Source organism: Hemibagrus wyckioides, linkage group LG23 (genome assembly GCF_019097595.1).
Source record: "Hemibagrus wyckioides isolate EC202008001 linkage group LG23, SWU_Hwy_1.0, whole genome shotgun sequence".
NCBI lineage: Eukaryota > Metazoa > Chordata > Actinopteri > Siluriformes > Bagridae > Hemibagrus > Hemibagrus wyckioides.
Genome location: NC_080732.1, coordinates 13673509 through 13693070, shown reverse-complemented (window position 1 = coordinate 13693070; position 19562 = coordinate 13673509). Strand labels below are relative to the sequence as shown.

At 37.5% G+C, this 19562-nt stretch overlaps 1 protein-coding gene across 1 annotated transcript in view; it reads right to left on the bottom strand.

The window, feature by feature from the left end:
• Positions 1-17461, bottom strand: part of itga8 (integrin, alpha 8) — a 92703-nt gene extending 75242 nt beyond the window's left edge. Inside the window, exons 1-5 of the mRNA XM_058376764.1 lie at positions 17039-17461; positions 16490-16623; positions 5887-5987; positions 4183-4306; positions 1850-1911 (exon numbers count right to left, since the gene is read on the bottom strand). Coding sequence (XP_058232747.1) covers positions 1850-1911; positions 4183-4306; positions 5887-5987; positions 16490-16623; positions 17039-17235 — 618 coding nt within the window. The 5' untranslated portion in view covers positions 17236-17461. The remainder of the gene's footprint in view (positions 1-1849; positions 1912-4182; positions 4307-5886; positions 5988-16489; positions 16624-17038) is intronic.
• Positions 17462-19562: the final 2101 nt, after the last annotated feature.

Sequence of the window (19562 nt, the reverse complement as noted above, 5' to 3'; positions counted from 1 at the left end):
AAAAGAAAACTGTCCTCAAACTGCTTCATATTTCCCAACCCAGTGTGTGCAAGATGCCTCAGTATTATCGGAGGTCTGCATGGTTAAGCTTCCCAAATGAATCGTAGATTATAAGAGTGAAAATCAAAATGAACACTGAATATTTCTACTATAAAGCAGGTGAAAAGCATACAGCAGGCGAGAAATACTGCTCATGTAGCTTAGTAGGTAAGGTGTTGGACTACTGATGTGAGTTTGGATCCCGGGTCCACCAAGTTGCCACTGCTGGGCCCTTGAGCAAGGCCCTTAACCCTCAAATTGCTCAGTTGTATAAAAATGTAAGTCGCTCTGGATAAGAACTGTCTGTCAAATGCCAGATATGTAAATGTACTGCATCCACTGGGATTCTATAGTATGGAAACAATGGACACTGTGCTGGCAGCAGGAATAAGGCAGCAGGAATGTCACAGAAGAGCTGAGTGGAAATGATGCATGTATTAAATAATGTTTCTTGTGATTAACTTGTTCTGTACAGCTGATTTGTTGACGGTTTAAACAAGAAAAGATAGATAGATAGATAGATAGATAGATAGATAGATAGATAGATAGATAGATAGATAGATAGATAGATAGATAGATAGATAGATAGATAGACAGGTAATAAGGTAATAAATACCAATAAATACTGTGTAGGTGACCAATAAACCTTTGAGTTGAAATATATGTGTGTGTATGAGTGACTGTGTAGCATCAGTCCCTGCACCTGGACAACTGGACACCTCCTTATGTGTCCATTGCCTGCCCTAATCTAATTGAAAACAAGTCGAAAGAGTGTAGATGTGTGTTTTATGAAAAAAAAAAGGCTTTGTTCAGACCATCTGCGTGTCCCAGCTTTTAATTTGGGGTGAAGGATGGGGCAGATGCACTGACATTAGTGATGTGTGAAGGTTGAAATCATGCGTGTGTGCATCTGGAGTATGTTAGCACTGACACAGACTAACAGGAGAGTGAATAAATAAGTAACGTTGAGGACAGGAAGTGAGACATGAGCAATTTGTCTACATAAGCAAATGAGAAAATATGGTTATATTAAGTACTGGGAGACGGTGTGGGCAAGGGAGAGACGTTGAAGGAATGGAGGCCTCTTCCTGCTTTAGGAAGAGGTCAGAGGTCATGTATCCATCTCTCTTCCGTTCCGCTTGGTTTTCTTTTACTCCTTAATCCGTTTTTAGTAAACTTATTATATCGTTCTCATGACACTTAGACAGGAAGAGACGGGAGGAAAGAAAGGATGACGCTGACTTTCCCAATAAAGAGATATCACTTGTAAACACACACTAGACAGTTTTGATCATCAATCATTTCCATGATTAAATCCCTAACCTGTTATTCAGGTATGATCAGGATGTGATTATTTGATGATGCTATGGCTAATAAGGACGTGTTTAGATTTGCTAAATTTATCAATGGGAATGTCCTCTGGCAAATCAACAAACATAAATATTAGGTTTAATTAAAAAAAAACATTTCCCACATCCTGATTTGCTTCCTCTTCTGTGTGTACAGCTAACCCTTGTACAGCTAAGAATATGTGACAAATAAAAAGAACAATATTAAGGGTCTTAAGGTGTTTGGCCATCACAAGCGACCAGAACAGCTTCAGTGTGTCAGCAGAAATTCTGTACATCTCTGGTACTGTTCTAGAGGTATGAACACTATACTTCTTTCTAGTTTTCGTCTCTAGTTTCTGGTTGGTCAAGGTCTAGTTTTGACCTTAAGCTTTGGCTTTGCTGTCATGTTGAATATTGCAATCTATTGTGTAAGACAGTATGAGCACATACACAAAGTAGAGTAATGATGGAGCAGTTACCTTAGTGAAGTCCACGCTGAAGCCGGCCTGACAGAAGCCTTGTCCTTCAGGGTCTGGATTATCTGCACCAAAAATATCAACATCGTTACTTTTCCATATCGAAATAACAAGTCATGGCAATCATTTTTATGAGCTTAGTTATGTTCTCTCTTCCTAAACATGTCATAAGCCTAAGTAATTTAAGCTAGAACCAGTTCTCAAGCTCATCATTTCACACAGTCAATGGGCCGATGGCAAAAGTGAGCTAGAAGCAGAGAGAAGATGTTTTAAAGGTAAAAACATTTTATAGAATTCAGAAATGAGATAGAATATTTGAAAGACTCAACCATATAATTCTAAAGTGCTACTATTTATTGTTTTGGTTTTTTGTGTTATTGAAAAGTTTTATATGGTAAAAAAAATGATGGCAATTAATATTCATTTTTTCATTTCATTGTCTGTACCCCTTATCTCAGGCGTCATCAGGCATCATGGCAGGATACACCCTGGATGGAGTTTTGTTTTATTTTATTTTATTTTATTTTATTTTATTTTATTTTATTTTATTTTATTTTATTTTATTTTATTTTATTTTATTCTATTTTATTTTGTAAAAGAAAAATGCAAATCACAGTCAATTAGCTGATACAATAATACCTGTCTCAGAAAATTATGACATTTGTATTGAAATAACTTCCATGCTTTGTAAGTATTTTGCTCTGAGCTGCCAAGCATGTGTATACCACGAACCTAGCAGAGCTGGTTAAATTAAACACTGAGCTCTCTACCTTGGCACAGTTACTGTAACGACCTGCCAGGCAGCCACTTCACAGTGTTTATCAGAGAGCCAAGAGGACTTAATAGCCATTAGAAGCTAATATATCATCCACTAATTCCCTTTCTCAAATCATTACACTTGTATACTGACAAGAACAATGTGCTCTGATGAGCTGCTAAAAGAATTATACTGACAGATCTGTTCTTTATGACGTGAGAGATTCTCCCAGAGCATCACACATAAAGATTGGAAACACAAGGCATTCGACTGGAACTCAGATTTGTGCTTTTGATAAAAAATAAAAATAAAATTGTCATTCAAGACGTGAAAGATGTGGCTTAGCGACTATTAAAGGAAACGATGCTAATATTCAGGCCAGCTGGCTAGAATGTGCCGCTTTATTTAATCAATACAGCCAATGTAATTGATAACGTGTTGAAAATGAGACAAAACTATAAAGACTATCAATATTTTCCTCAGATGTGTTGGGAAATTAGTATGAAAAGACTTTGTTTAGCTAAAATTACATTGTAATTATCGTTAGCATGTGTTTTGGTGAGTTCTGCTGTACTTAAAAAAGGTCAACAGCTTGCTATCAGGAAGTGAATGCCACAAGAGCGTTCAACAGTGCTGTGGGATAATAATTATTTTTGTGCCAGAAACATACAATTCATAAGGAGAGTTTTATATCACAGCAACTACTGGTGTCAAGATAAGCCCTAGCTGTTGTTTGTTGTTGTTGTTGTTGTTTAACCCATTCTACATATTAGTTTGACTACATATTTACCTTAATCGATAGTTTTGATAGTTAATGATAGATAATAGATTTTTTCTTCTTTATGTAATAACATTGCTGACGTGTTTCATGGGTGTGTCACGTGAAATACCATGACAGTATATTTTTACCATATCACCCCTCATCTTCTCGAACTTATCAAAGCTTATGAGCCGGGCAGGAAACAGCAAAAACAAACAGTGTACACTGCTTTGATCGCTGTTTATAGCCCGGGTACAAAAGTGCCTTGGCATCAGGCCTAGTGATGTGGTGTGAGAAACAGAAAGAGTGTCTGGGTTTATTGTGGCTTCACAGAGCTGTACCATAAAATAGTGTATGCTTGTATATCGGACGTCGTGAGCAATTCATTTGGCTCACGATTCATTTTTCATTTATACTGTACGTGAATGGCTTTATTCAGGAAAGTGAAGGTCAAGGTGAGGGCTATGTGTTAGCTTCCCTTTGAGACACGTGAAGGCACGGCATCTCTGTGAACTGCTGCACGTGTTACCCCACAGGATGGCTGAACACACTCAAATGTAATGCATGAGCTCACAAGCGCCTACGACTGGTTAACGTCTCTCTGACTGACGAGGGGGGGAATACCGCCATCCATCCCATACACAAAGAACACAGTCAGCTGGACAGAGGGATAATGTCAGCAGTTAAACTTTCAATATGGTGCTTTCTGTCGAGGAATATCTCATGGAATGCTATTGGATATATGCTGTATACTGTATGCATGTGTGTGTGTGTGTGAGAGAGAGAGAGAGAGAGAGAGGGAGAGAGAGAGAGACTCACTTGTTCTACATGGTGAGTATTCTGCATAGGCACTGAAGTTCTGCACAGCAACATAGCATGTGCCCACTGGATCCATCTCACCACTGATCTTCACTGTTCGCCAGTGATAAAGAGGTGCACAGGCCTGTGGACACACACACACACACACACACACACACAGTATTCAACGATAAGTGCTTTAGTTATAAAAAAAAGACTGAATAAAACTCAAAGCATGATAAACATTTCTTCTGGAAATCAGGCTAATGGTTTACATTGCTAGTATAAACCCCTTCCAGTGAACACAAGTCTAAACCAATAGAGATATCAACATTTTCCTCAGATGTGTTGGGAAAATTATGCGAAAAGTCTTTGTTGAACTAAAATGACTCTGTAAATCCACTTAGCACTGACAGCTACGCTTCAGTGAGTTTAGCTGTACTGAAAAACGTCAATGAGCTGTGAATGCTACAAGAGTTGATAGTAATTAGTATTAGTTAACAGAGATCAGCAGCATATCAAATGAATTCGATTAATTCATTAAACCAAGCTTTGTTCTGAATGCTAACCTTTATTTTCTGTTTATTAATTTCCTAATAGATATCCAGTTGACCCTGTCCTGCTTGTTAGATCTTGAACACAAAGACACTACATGTGCAGTATCTTGCATATTTAATCTGCGCTACTTTTATATCCCAACTGAAATGTAAAAGAGATAATATAAAATAATAAAAGCATATAATTTCACCTTGAAAACCTCAAGGTATGTCAGTGGACAGGATGACCTCAGTGCTCATTATTAATCCATCTATGAATGATAAATACTGTCATGATGCAGCGATTTTTGCTATTAATGGTAGCTAGCTAGCGCTATTTTATTTCAGATATGCAACAAAATATGCAACTATTTTTAAAAAATAAGCCGGGCAAAAGTTAGTGACATGACCGATAGAATTGCTTTCCTGTCTGCTGAATTCTATTCACGCTTACTACATTTTTATAGGAAAAAATAAAAAATAGAAAGGCGTAGTTTGCAGACCGCTCATGAACCACTCTAGCAAGGACTCAATCTGTAAATTGACTCGAACACTAAACTATACAAGTTGGCTCTCAATATTTCTTGAAACGTTCTTCTTTGTCTGTTACTCTGAATAGCCATAGCCAGCTTAAAATCACACTTTTTCATATCACTCTCTTTAAATATCTTGATAAAAATACACACAAGTATACTAATATATAAAGAACACTTCCATTATCACAACCTCCTTGTTTCTAATCATGTCTTCCTAATATGACAGTACATTACAAATATTCTCCCACACAAATCTGCCACTGTAATCTGAGCGACTCTCTTATGTAAGTTATCTACATAGCCGTGGAGTTAATAACTGGTATACGATATCAACCACACGCTTCCACACTCGTTTCCAAGAAACCCTCAACAGCTTGAAGATAGAGCGGTGTTTCCCCACTCCATAAATCTTCCTTTATTATTTAACTGTACATATCTTATGCACAATTTAACATCCAGTAAATCAACCACGCGTGCCTTAATCTCACATACTACCAGCTTTCAATTGCGTTTCTGTGGAAGGGGAAAACACAAGGGCTAAGCATTCCACGTTTTCCATCTAAGGAGGCAGAAAGTAATATATTACCTATTAGCATGACTGCTATAGCCTCGTTAGGGCCATTTATAGGGCTAACGTTTTCAGAAACACTCACCACTACTTTACCCCTGTGTGTACGGACGGTAGCTCCAAACCACTGGTGGGATTTGAACTCCAACTGCTCACGTGACCCGTTCACCTTAACCATCCTGTTATCTGGGAAAAGGAAAGAGAAATAAATAAGGAGTGTGTACAATAAACAAATAAATAATGAATTGATATTAAAAACAATCAATACACATATTTCTAAGGGTATTTCCACAACTTAAAAAGCTATCATATTCTGACTTTAGACTGTGATAATAGTGTGATTATATTTAATCTGGATTATATAGTGTGGATTTAGACTGGATTATATAGTTATGATTTAGACTGAACTATATAGTCTGGATGTAAACTGGATTATATAGTCTGGATTTAGACTGGATTATATAGTCTGGATTTAGACTGAATTATATAGTGTTGATTTAGACTGGATTGTATAGTTTGGATTTAGTCTGGATTTAGACTGTGCTTATATAGTCTGTATTTAGTCTGGATTTAGACTGTATTACATAGTTTGGATTTAGACTGGATTATATAGTGCGGATTTAGACTGTATTACATAGTGCGGATTCAGACTGTGATTATATAGTCTGGATTTAGACTGAATTATATAGTGTTGATTTAGACTGGATTGTATAGTCTGTATTTAGTCTGGATTTAGACTGTATTACATAGTTTGGATTTAGACTGGATTATATAGTGTTGATTTAGACTGGATTGTATAGTCTGTATTTAGTCTGGATTTAGACTGTATTACATAGTTTGGATTTAGACTGGATTATATAGTGCGGATTTAGACTGTATTACATAGTTTGGATTTAGACTGTGATTATATAGTGCGGATTCAGACTGTGTTTATATAGTCTGGATTTAGACTGTATTACATAGTCTGGATTTAGACTGTATTATATAGTGTGGATTTAGACTGGATTATATAGTCTGGATTTAGACTGAATTATATAGTGTTGATTTAGACTGGATTGTATAGTTTGGATTTAGTCTGGATTTAGACTGTGCTTATATAGTCTGTATTTAGTCTGGATTTAGACTGTATTACATAGTTTGGATTTAGACTGGATTATATAGTGCGGATTTAGACTGTACTACATAGTTTGGATTTAGACTGTGATTATATAGTGCGGATTCAGACTGTGATTATATAGTCTGGATTTAGACTGTATTACATAGTCTGGATTTAGACTGTATTATATAGTGTGGATTTAGACTGGATTATATAGTCTGGATTTAGACTGTATTACATAGTTTGGATTTAGACTGGATTATATAGTGCGGATTTAGACTGTGATTATATAGTCTGGATTTAGACTGTATTACATAGTTTGGATTTAGACTGGATTATATAGTGCGGATTTAGACTGTACTACATAGTTTGGATTTAGACTGTGATTATATAGTGCGGATTCAGACTGTGATTATATAGTCTGGATTTAGACTGTATTACATAGTCTGGATTTAGACTGTATTATATAGTGTGGATTTAGACTGGATTATATAGTCTGGATTTAGACTGTATTACATAGTTTGGATTTAGACTGTATTGTATAGTGTGGATTTAGACTGTGATTATATAGTGTGGATTTAGACTGTATTACATAGTTTGGATTTAGACTGTATTACATAGTTTGGATTTAGACTGTATTACATAGTTTGGATTTAGACTGTGATTATATAGTGTGGATTTAGACTGGATTACATAGTTTGGATTTAGACTGTGATTATATAGTGTGGATTTAGACTGGATTATATAGTGTGGATTTAGACTGGATTATATAGTCTGGACTAAGACTGTGATTATATAGTCTAGATTTAGACTGTGATTATATAGTGTGGATTTAGACTGTATTACATAGTTTGGATTTAGACTGTGATTATATAGTGTGGATTTAGACTGGATTATATAGTGTGGATTTAGACTGGATTATATAGTCTGGATTTAGACTGTGATTATATAGTCTAGATTTAGACTGTGATTATATAGTCTTTTAATATGATTACTATATAATACAAAATCTGTAACAAACTCTACAAAAGCATGTTCTCCATCTCAAATAATATGATGTAGATCCTCTAGCAATAAACCTGCGATTTAAGGAAATGACCAAATTCAGTGATCTTTTGTAGGACTTTGGCAGAAAATGGAGTCATATAAACAGAAACAATTCCTCTGTATATTTGCTCTGTCACAAGACATTCACAGCTACAATGCAAATAAAACAAATAGTATGAATTACCAAATCTTCTAATCAGTATTGGCGGTGTTTATAATGATATATATATATATATGTATGTATGTATGTATGTATGTATGTATATACATATATATAAAGATCTAGCCTAATTAATAGCTAGCTACAAAATGGATGGTGCCCTAGTGAGCTAGATTCTGTGATTCCGTAGATTCACAGTACATGGATATGAAGTCCCTTGTTCACAACATATGACTATAAGACAGAAATAATGACTAGTATGTCTGAACAGATTCCTGTGTGTTCTAGTGTCTTAACAGAAAGAACACTATTTTGGTCACACATTTCGGGCACTTGACTTTTACAATTACGATAAAAATGCAAAATCTTTGTATTCATCAAATTGCTGGACGTTAACAAAAGGTTTCTTTTTTTCACCATAGAATCTCTGGATAAGAGAGAGAGAGCGAGAAAGAGAGAGCCAGAGAGAGAGAGAGTGTTCATGTGGTATGTGTGTGTGTATGTGTGTGTTTTTGTCTGTAGGGGGTTCAGCGTGTTCCGCTACAGACCTCGGGTCACACAGATGGCTCTGGTTAAAGTAGAGTATGGCACAGTCCACACTTCATTAAAATGCAAGAACATTAATCTTTCATCGGCCTCCTCTTCCTCCCTCTGTCCTCCTATTACACTGTCCATTACATTAACGCAAATCTGTCCTGAGACACGGTCTGTGTCAGTCTTATACAGTATCACTAGATATGATGATCTCTTTCTCTGCTTATCAGATGAATGGATGGATACATGACGCTAAATGTTCATCTGTTACTCGTTAGCCACAAAACACAAGATTTAGGATTTAGACTGCATCCACTATGACGTTGCCTACTTCCAGACTCACATAAGACGAGGAATTAATCATGATTATGGCAATGTGCTCAAATATTCACCGATAAGAATCATAGTTACATGATTATCACTCAAATATTGATTAATTTCTACTAATAGGAATCTCCCAACATTTTTATTCTTCTTATATTACATTTTATATTCAATGTTCATCTGCTTGAAAGGGGACACAGGTAAGTGGGCTGAAGGGTAATGTGGTTCAAACACTTGATTCTGATTTGTAGACTCGATTATATAGTCTGGATTTAGACTGTGATTATATCGTCTGGATTTAGACTGTATAATCACAGTCTAATTCCAGACTATATAATCCAGTCTAAATCCAGACTGTATAATCACAGTCTAATTCCAGACTATATAATCCAGTCTAAATCCAGACTGTATAATCCAGTCTAAATCCAGACTATATAATCACAGTCTAAATCCAGACTATATAATCACAGTCTAAATCCAGACTATATAATCACAGTCTAAATCCAGACTATATAATCACAGTCTAAATCCAGACTATATAATGCAGTCTAAATCCAGACTATATAATCACAGTCTAAATCCAGACTATATAATCACAGTCTAAATCCAGACTATATAATCACAGTCTAAATCCAGACTATATAATGCAGTCTAAATCCAGACTATATAATCCAGACTAAATCCAGACTATATAATCCAGTCTAAATCCAGACTGTATAATCCAGTCTAAATCCAGACTATATAATCACAGTCTAAATCCAGACTATATAATCACAGTCTAAATCCAGACTATATAATCACAGTCTAAATCCAGACTATATAATCACAGTCTAAATCCAGACTATATAATGCAGTCTAAATCCAGACTATATAATCCAGACTAAATCCAGACTATATAATCCAGTCTAAATTTAGACTATATAATCCAGACTATATAATCCATCCTAAATCCAGACTATATAATCACAGACTAAATCCAGACTATATAATCCAGTCTAAATCCAGACTATATAATCTAATCTAAATCCAGACTACATAATTATAGTGCAGTGTGACAAAGAAATTGGGGTTGCAGGGGTTGATAGGTAATGTGGTTCAAACACTCGATTCTGATTTGTTAATGATTTCATATTTTAAAATTGAATTGATTTAATGTATAATTTCTTAATATTTAATGTTATGGAACACCCATGAGACACATTTCTGTTATTCCATCACTAGCCTCTTTACTGGAGGCTTCCATAAATGTTAAACATCTCCTTACATACACAATATCAACATTTTTTATGTGTTAAATATACACCATGCTTTTTAATATCATTGATATCATATTTAATATCTGTTTAATATCAGGTGTATGTGAACCGTCCACCGTACATAAGTCCGCGCAAATGAGTTTTCAGTACTGAAATGCTAATGAGCATAATAATATCAGCATGTGATCTGAATTTACAGCCGGAACTACTTTCAGGGCTGCTATTAGACAACTACTGACCAGTTAGTATTAAAAATTTAACATGACTGTGGTATAAAGTCCAGTACTGGCATCCTATTCTATGAAAATAAATGGTTTAATAAAAACAATAACATTTTGTTATAAAAATAGCAAAACTCCTCCCTCTTATTAAAGTGCTTCTATCATTGTATTTTAAAATATTAAAAAAATTAAACTATTTCAAAAAAATTTGTTGTTTATAATTATGGAACCCCTTTTTGTATAAAGGGTTCAATGTTCTTCAAACCTTCTCCATAGAGTAGGTTCTACTCCATAGAGTTGGTTCTTTTGGCCAAGTACAGAACCCTAGGGTTTAACAAAGGATGCTAAGGATGCTATTTTTTTAAGAGTGTATAGTCAGTGCTTTATTCTCGCTTTATTATCTATTGCTGGAAACACTCTTCAGTTTCATCGGTACATCATCGAAACAACAAGACTGCTCAAAGATCATAACAGTCTATTGAATATGAAAATATCTGGGTGAAACTACATTACACTACATTACTAATCCTAAAACCACCAAACAACCAAAATCTCCCCCCAAAAAATCAAACCTGTCTCCCAACAAAAGACAAGAACCATGCATCCCAAGCATCCCAATACCTCATGTGTTAATTAAACCCATTCTGCTGGTTTCTCCTGAACAAACTGCATAAACAAACAGCAGGGGCTCATTTAAGAGTTCAGTGCTCAGTGACCTGTTTTACTACACACTCCAAAATACAAGCCAAACAATGTCAGCTGCTTTTAAAAGCTGTAGGACTCCGCTGTTATCATCCTCGTATAGCGTTGGAATAATGAGACGTGACAATTTCTTTTATACCTTTAAATAAACCAGAGTGAAGTGTGTTAAGTACCAGACGTGTTTGTAGTCCATATGTGTAGTGGTCTTCTTGGTATTAGAGGAATAATATCTGGAAATATTCACACTGTATGGTTTTAACTGTGTTGGATGGACAAGAACTGATTCCAAAAGGACTTTATTGTCCCACGACAAATAACTCATTAGTCTTAATCTGAATTTCTATTCAGTGTAGCTTTCCTCTTGTGTGGTAACTACAGTGGACTGAGCAGTTCATTTATATATATATATATATATATATATATCTAGCTGAGAGTGAGAATGTGAACCAGTGTATTAATAAACACTACAAGAATGTTAGCGAATTTTCACAATTAGGCTGCGTTCACACATACGGAAACATTATCACTGCAAGTCGTCAGTCGCTGTACTATGCTATGAAGTCATAAGTACGCGTTCCTACTACTGGTTGCCATAGTAATAAAGTTTATGAACTACTTAAACAATTAGTCTTCTTGCTAAAACATTGTGCAAAGAGATTTAAGGTTTGTATCTAAAATTCACCAGTTTATACACACATCATATCATACAAGATGAATTAGAGGCACTCTACTGTCTTTACTCCCATCGATAGTCGCCGCATCAAAGTCGTTGAGAAAAGTCATCTCGTCGCCAACGGTTACCGACGATCATGTCTCAGGAAGTCGGTCATGTCTCACGGCTCTAGTTCCCGGAAGAGTACACTAACATGCTAGTTAGCTAACATTCTACTCCACTCATTTTCTTCTTTTATTTAAACTAGCTAGGAAAAAAATATACTGGACATACATCTTGCAATTTTTTTGTGTGTGGCTCTTCTTCGTTAAAGCTTTGCGACACAATATGGGGGCAAAAAAAGAGAGACTCTAACACCTGCAGTGACAGCAAGAACTACAGTAACAACTATCCAGTAACAGGATACTGACCTTAAGTATCTCCATGTCGGTATTTAGCTAACAAACTAATTAAACAAACAAATTTGAGTGCATGTTGTTTACGGCAAATCACATGCACTCAAATCTGATGTCTGTGCTGAGAAAATGGCACAAAACCCCAGTTTCTTTTAACGTGTGAAATCAACCAAATGTGCAACAAAAGATGTACGCTGAAAGGATTGTGAGAGCTGATGCTCTTTATGGTTCGTTTATGGTTGAAATACAACCTATTTAAATGGCTACAAATTTTTAAGAAATACAAAACCATGGTAATATGGTGAGTTAGTCGAAATGATCATAAATGTAATATCAGCACATGCATACGGACATTACAGATGTGTAAATCATGAAGAATAGGTCTTCCCTTTAAGCTCGAAGCGATGGAATGTGTCTGGTGTAACTCTAGAAGAGGCAGATATGTCACTTTGTAAGTCTCTCTCTCTCTCTCTCTCTCTCTCTCTCTGTGTGTGTGTGTGCACCAGACAAGTGACTTCAGGTATGTGGTAGTTTACAGTGTATCAAATGCATTTAACTCGCTTTGTCTTTACTGCATTGGTCATTTATCAAAGTTGACCAAAGATGTAAATTTTCCCAGAAACGACGTCTGGATGCCACGGCGGGATCAAGGGTCACGACAACGTGACTAATGAATCTGATAATGTGTGTGCATGCACTCTGAGTTGGCTAAGCAGAAAGGCCCGGGGTGTTGGTGGTGGTGGGGTTCCAAAGAGTTTCTCTGTGTCTAATAAAAAGCAGACATGTGAGCCGACCTTGCTGGCTGAGTTCCACTTATTCCCCATGTGTTCAGGGTTCTTTAAAGCGTCTTGTCCCTGTCTTCCTGTCTGTCTCTTTTTCCCACCTCTTCAACTTTATCCCCCATCTAAATAACACACCGGTACTTCTTTCATGTCGGTGTATAGACCTATAACTCCAGCTTATTACCCGTAAACAGATACAGGCTCTTTCCTTCCACACACGTAAGAGAAATTTTGTAAATGGGTGTGTACAAAATATCCAGACATTAGAAAATCCATGGCTGGCGTTTTTAAGAATAAATGTAATAGTGTATTAAATTTGATAATTAACCTTAATCACATAATGAATTCAAATAGTGTCACAGATGATCACCTTTGAATGGTCTATTTTACTCCATTGCCAAAAATATTGGATCGTACAACAGTGTCTAATAACAAAACCTCCTCATTTGCATTTATTGTACAATGTTGGATTATCATATCATATATTGCCATCCGATCCAGTGGATGTTTGTGTGCTTGAATTCTGGAAAACAGCTAAAAAAATGAAATATTTGTCTTTAAGATAACATGGAAATGTTTTTAATTAGGATCATGTCCAACCTTGTCATGGCTGTCTGCCTGCAAAGATCACGCAGATGATGGAGGACAAGGTTTAAATGATCTAAAATGTCTGAAATGTCTGTTTATCCAAATGAACCGGCTGAATGAATCAATGAATTTCTTCACATCACAGCAGCTGGTTATGTGAGGTGAGAAAGCAGGTTTAGTCGACTTAGGAACAGCGTGCAGAGCCTGACTGAGCTGAGCTTACGCAAGCCGATGTTCACAATGTCCAATTAATGATCATCATTGTATCACAATGACCAATCACTGATCACCATTGTATCACAATGTCCAATTAATGATCATCATTGTATCACAATGACCAATCACTGATCACCATTGTATCACAATGTCCAATTAATGATCATCATTGTATCACAATGACCAATCACTGATCACCATTGTATCACAATGACCAATCACTGATCACCAATGTATCGCAATGGCCAATCACTGATCACCACTGTTTTGCAATGTCCAATCAATGATCACCATTTTATCACAATGACCAATCACTGATCACTAATGTATCACAATGACCAATCACTGATCACCACTGTTTTGCAATGTCCAATCACTGATCACCATTTTATCACAATGACCAATCACTGATCACCAATGTATCACAATGACCAATCACTGATCACCACTGTTTTGCAATGTCCAATCACCATTTTATCACAATGACCAATCACTGATCACCACTGTTTTGCAATGTCAAATCAATGATCACCATTTTATCACAACGGCCAATCACTGATCACCATTTTATCACAATGACCAATCACTGATCACCACTGTTTTGCAATGTCCAATCAATGATCACCATTTTATCACAATGGCCAATCACTGATCACCATTTTATCACAATGACCAATCACTGATCACCACTGTTTTGCAATGTCCAATCAATGATCACCATTTTATCACAGTGACCAATCACTGATCACCAATGTATCATAATGACCAATCACTGATCACCAATGTATCACAATGACCAATCACTGATCACCAATGTATCACAATGACCAATCACTGATCACCACTGTTTTGCAATGTCCAATCACTGATCACCATTTTATCACAATGACCAATCACTGATCACCAATGTATCACAATGACCAATCACTGATCACCACTGTTTTGCAATGTCCAATCACTGATCACCAATGTATCACAATGACCAATCACTGATCACCACTGTTTTGCAATGTCCAATCAATGATCACCATTTTATAACAATAACGAATCACTGATCACCATTTTATCACAATGACCAATCACTGATCACCATTTTATCACAATGACCAATCACTGATCACCATTTTATCACAATGACCAATCACTGATCACCACTGTTTTACAATGTCCAATCAATGATCACCATTTTATAACAATAACCAATCACTGATCACCATTTTATCACAATGACCAATCACTGATCACCATTTTATCACAATGACCAATCACTGATCACCACTGTTTTACAATGTCCAATCAATGATCACCATTTTATAACAATAACCAATCACTGATCACCATTTTATCACAATGACCAATCACTGATCACCAATGTATCACAATGACCAATCACTGATCACCACTGTTTTGCAATGTCCAATCACTGATCACCATTTTATCATAATGACCAATCAATGATCACCATTTTATCATAATGACCAATCACTGATCACCAATGTATCACAATGACCAATCTCTGATCACCACTGTTTCATAATGACCAATCACTGATCACCATTGTATTAATGTCTAATCACTGATCATTGTTTTACAAGACCAATCACTAATCACCACTGTTTCGTAATGACCAATCACTGATCAACATGTTTTCACAATGACCAATCACTCATCATTATTGTTTAAAAATAATTAAAATTGGAGAACCCCTATGGACAGAAAGAGTAACCTGAGCTCAGGATGAAACCAGAAACCCTAACGCAGTGCGTCATAATGTTAGTGAATATGCAAATAAGCTTGTGACGTCATCTGAACATGCATTAGCTACTCTCACTTGAGATAAATATTCAGTATTTATATTCCACATGGAGCAATAATCTAGCAGACTGACTTTGCCATTAAAGATAACCATAACCCTGCCTTGAATGGGTGAGAAAATTAATTAGGACGATGTAAACAAACAAACAACATGGCAGTGAGAATCGATAGCGTTGTAAAGTGTGGACTGAGCATCTCCCTACCTTACCACTACAACAACTCACATTTACCGGTACAATACATCTGACACATTCACACGCATAGAAAACAGCCCAGAAACCGCGAACAGCATTTGCCCTGCAGCGGTCTTGGCATCTGCTTCCCACATGACAAGCGCAATTTAAAAGTGACCTCACGTCCACACAAGTTCCTTCTGCGCTTAAGCCGGTTTAACTCCGTTGCGCTTTCATTGCGCAGAACCTACAGTCATAACTCATAGTATAAATCGAGCCTATCAGTAAGAGGACTACATGGACATAGTGAAAACATCGTGCGCCCTGGGCTCTTCGTGCGTCAGGATGTCCACTGCGCCACACTACGCATGGAGGTAAAGTTACGCGCCTTTCTCGTGGAGCGCGTGGTAATTACTCCGCTCCGCCGCTTTAAACCAAACCATATGCGAGGAAATCAGCTCGGTCTTGGATGTGGGTTTTGATCTTTTTATTGTCGGAGCCGGAATGTGTATAAACGAAGCATCTGAAAACAGGGAGGATTGAATAAAAACAAACGTTAATTTTATACGTGCATATTAAATTCTATGGGGACTGGGAACTTGTACTCTGTTGCATCCTTGAACGCGCGCGTGTGCATTAAGTCCAAGCTGCAATACAAGCAACATATCACAAAGTCTCTAATAAATGATCACAACGGTGTACCCACTTGCTTTATCAAAAGGGATCTCGCGGCAGGAGTCCTGCTCAGATGGGGGCCAGGAGCAGTAATAAACCGCACCGCCCTCCACAATCCCGGGCTGGGTGGTGTTGGCTTTGGGAGCTCCGACCAGCACTGACACACTGCACAGAGAGAGAGAGAGAGAGAGAGAGAGAGAGAGAGAGAGAGAGAGAGAAAGAACATTAAACTGCACTCACTTGGACCAGCATGTAAATACCAACTGCGCATTCACTTAAGACTCTAAAATTCTGGACAGACTTTGAAGTCAGCAGTAAAGTGTTAATGCATCTCGAACAAATGATGATGCAGCCTGGTCAGAACCTGGTCACAACTGACCTTCACAACTTCAGGAATATCTGCATCTTGATTGGAATACTGAATGCATAATTGCTAAAATGTTTTAATTTGTTGACGCATGACGCAGCACGACGCATGCATTATATCTAAGGCGAGATGCTCTAAATTGTCATCCATCACATCAGTTCATGAAACGAGCCAATGCATATAAACAACTGAAGCGTATACTGTGGAACTCACGCGCGCCTGTCCTGCGTCGGATGGTAAAAGTCCACTGAGTATCCAAAGTAACTCCCCGCGGGTCCACTGTACACAGCGGGGTTTTCCAGATCCAAGTTGAAAGCATCCGTTGGGCAAAGCAAATCAGATAAGATTAGACTAACCGAGATTAGACAAGAAAGCTCGCGGAAGGACGCTCGAGCCTCACGCGCCAGCATCGCTGCACCCCGGGTGTCAAACACGAGCTATGATTCGTAACCAGCAAGCAAATGCAGTCTGCAGAATTCCGCAGCTCGTCCCGTTAGTCTCTCTCAAGTTCGGCTGTCAAAGTTCCTGCGCGTGCTCCATGCGCTCCGTTTCATTCAGCTGCGCGCGCCTTTCCCGCCGGACTGTGTGTGTGTGTGTGTGTGTGTGCGTGCTGTCCGCGCACACACCATTATAACGAGCTGCGCGCGAGCCCGGGCTCCTACACCACATCACACAGCGCGAGCCCTTAATACGTCATCCGGCCAAGTCCTTATAAGGAAACAGGCCACTTACGAGAAGAGAAACGCACGTGAGTGAAGTAATATGTTTAATTAAACATTAGCATGGACAGGGAACTACATTTTGTATAAAAAGTAAATAAAAAAAAATTTATTTTATGTCCACAATCAGGATTTGAAAAGAAAATTGGCTTAAAAGCTTCTCTTTTCAACCTTATATCTCAGTATATATACACACACATTGAGCAATTTATTAGGAACACTACACTGGTACTGGGTAGGTTCTCCCTTTGCTCTCAATTTCTTCATGCACTGGGTTTCACAAGAAGCTGGAAACATTCCTGGTCCAGGTTGATTGATGATTGATTGAATCACACAATTCCTGCAGATTTCTTAGGTACATTTTGATGCTGTGAATCTCCCGTTCCACCACATCCCAAAAGACGATTCAGATCCAAGGACTGGAAGGTCAATGAAGAACACTGAACTCACTGAAATGTCATGTTTATGGAACAATTTTGAAATGGCGTTTGCTTGGTGACATTGTGGAGTTATCATGCTGGAAGTAGCCATTAGAAGATGGTCAGTTTTGGCCATAATGGGATGCAAACGATTAACAACAGTACTCAAATGTGCTGTGGCATTCAAGTGATGATTGATTGGTATTAACGTGCCCAAAATGTGTCAAGAAAACATTCCTTACACCATTACACCACCTCCACCAAGGTCTAATACGCAAAATGAATACGAATTCACTGTAGTGTGCACATTCATCTGGGTTTAAGAGAAAAATACAATATATGACGATAGACAAAATATCACTTTAGTATCACAGATCACAAAACACACTTGTAATTCCAAGATCAAGCAGGTATGCAGAGCTATCTGAAACTAAGATGAGTGAAAAAATGTGAAATTTTCCATGTGAGAAGAGGAAAAGATCATGCATGTGCACAGCAAAACCCTGTTCCAGCTGTATGCAGTGAGCTATTTCAAATCTAATTTTGTTTAATGACTAAGTTGTGTGTTTGAATTAGGTGGTCATATATATATATATATATATATTCCTCTACCGGATGCTTTCGAACATGTGTGCCAGTTGAAAATAATTACCGGGAATTAGGGAAATGCGTAAAAAGTGCGTGTTAAGTGGGAATATAACCCTCTCTACCGTATGAACACAAGCACTGTGGGTGTTTTGATGCCAAGCCGAATTGCACAACCTCACCGACTTGTTCCTAAGTAAAAACTAAAAATAGATCCTCGCATCCCAGAGCAGAAAACAGCTTGCTAACAGACACAGAGTGAGCGCCCGGAAGTCAGGTTACCGCATATTACAGCACCAAATAGCAGGCTGTGTTAAAATAGTGCAACACCTGACATACAGATTATTACGGTAGTGTGCGGTTTGAGACACAGCCCACTTGTTAAATTGGTCTAGAGATTAAATCTGGAGGAACGATGATGGAAGAACATCATACACTTTTGCATTAGGCTAAATTTATTCGCACAATGTTGCCAGTCAACTCTAATATCTTCGCTGACTTAGCAAAGCTTAGCTTTAAGCTCATGCTGCAAGCCAGAACATTGCCATGGCAACACACTGATGTAGACTGTTGATGTCAATTCCTTCACCTCACTCCGGATTCCAGATTCAACCTCATTTCCATCAAAGTTTGGTGCTTGCCTTAGAAGCAGCTTTCTACGAGGACATTTCCCAGGCCATGACAGAGCAAGGATACAGTCGATCCTAACATTAAATATAATACACTGTGCAAAAGCAGCTTCAGAGTTGTATTAATGTCTTGCATTTTTGATTTGTGAAATGTTTTAATCAAATTAAGTGCCACTAATTTGATAGGGAGAAGCCGGGACCCTGAATTAGACCGAGAAAAATAATAAAAATGGGCGTGGTTGGCGTCTAACAAGGATGTTAATCATGTTTAGTGCATAGATCAGTGACATGCTTTTGTCTTTGTAAATTTGTCATTAGTCAAATGTCCTCACTTTGGATATTTAATATGTAATGCTGCAAATTATTCTATAGCAACAGGAAAACC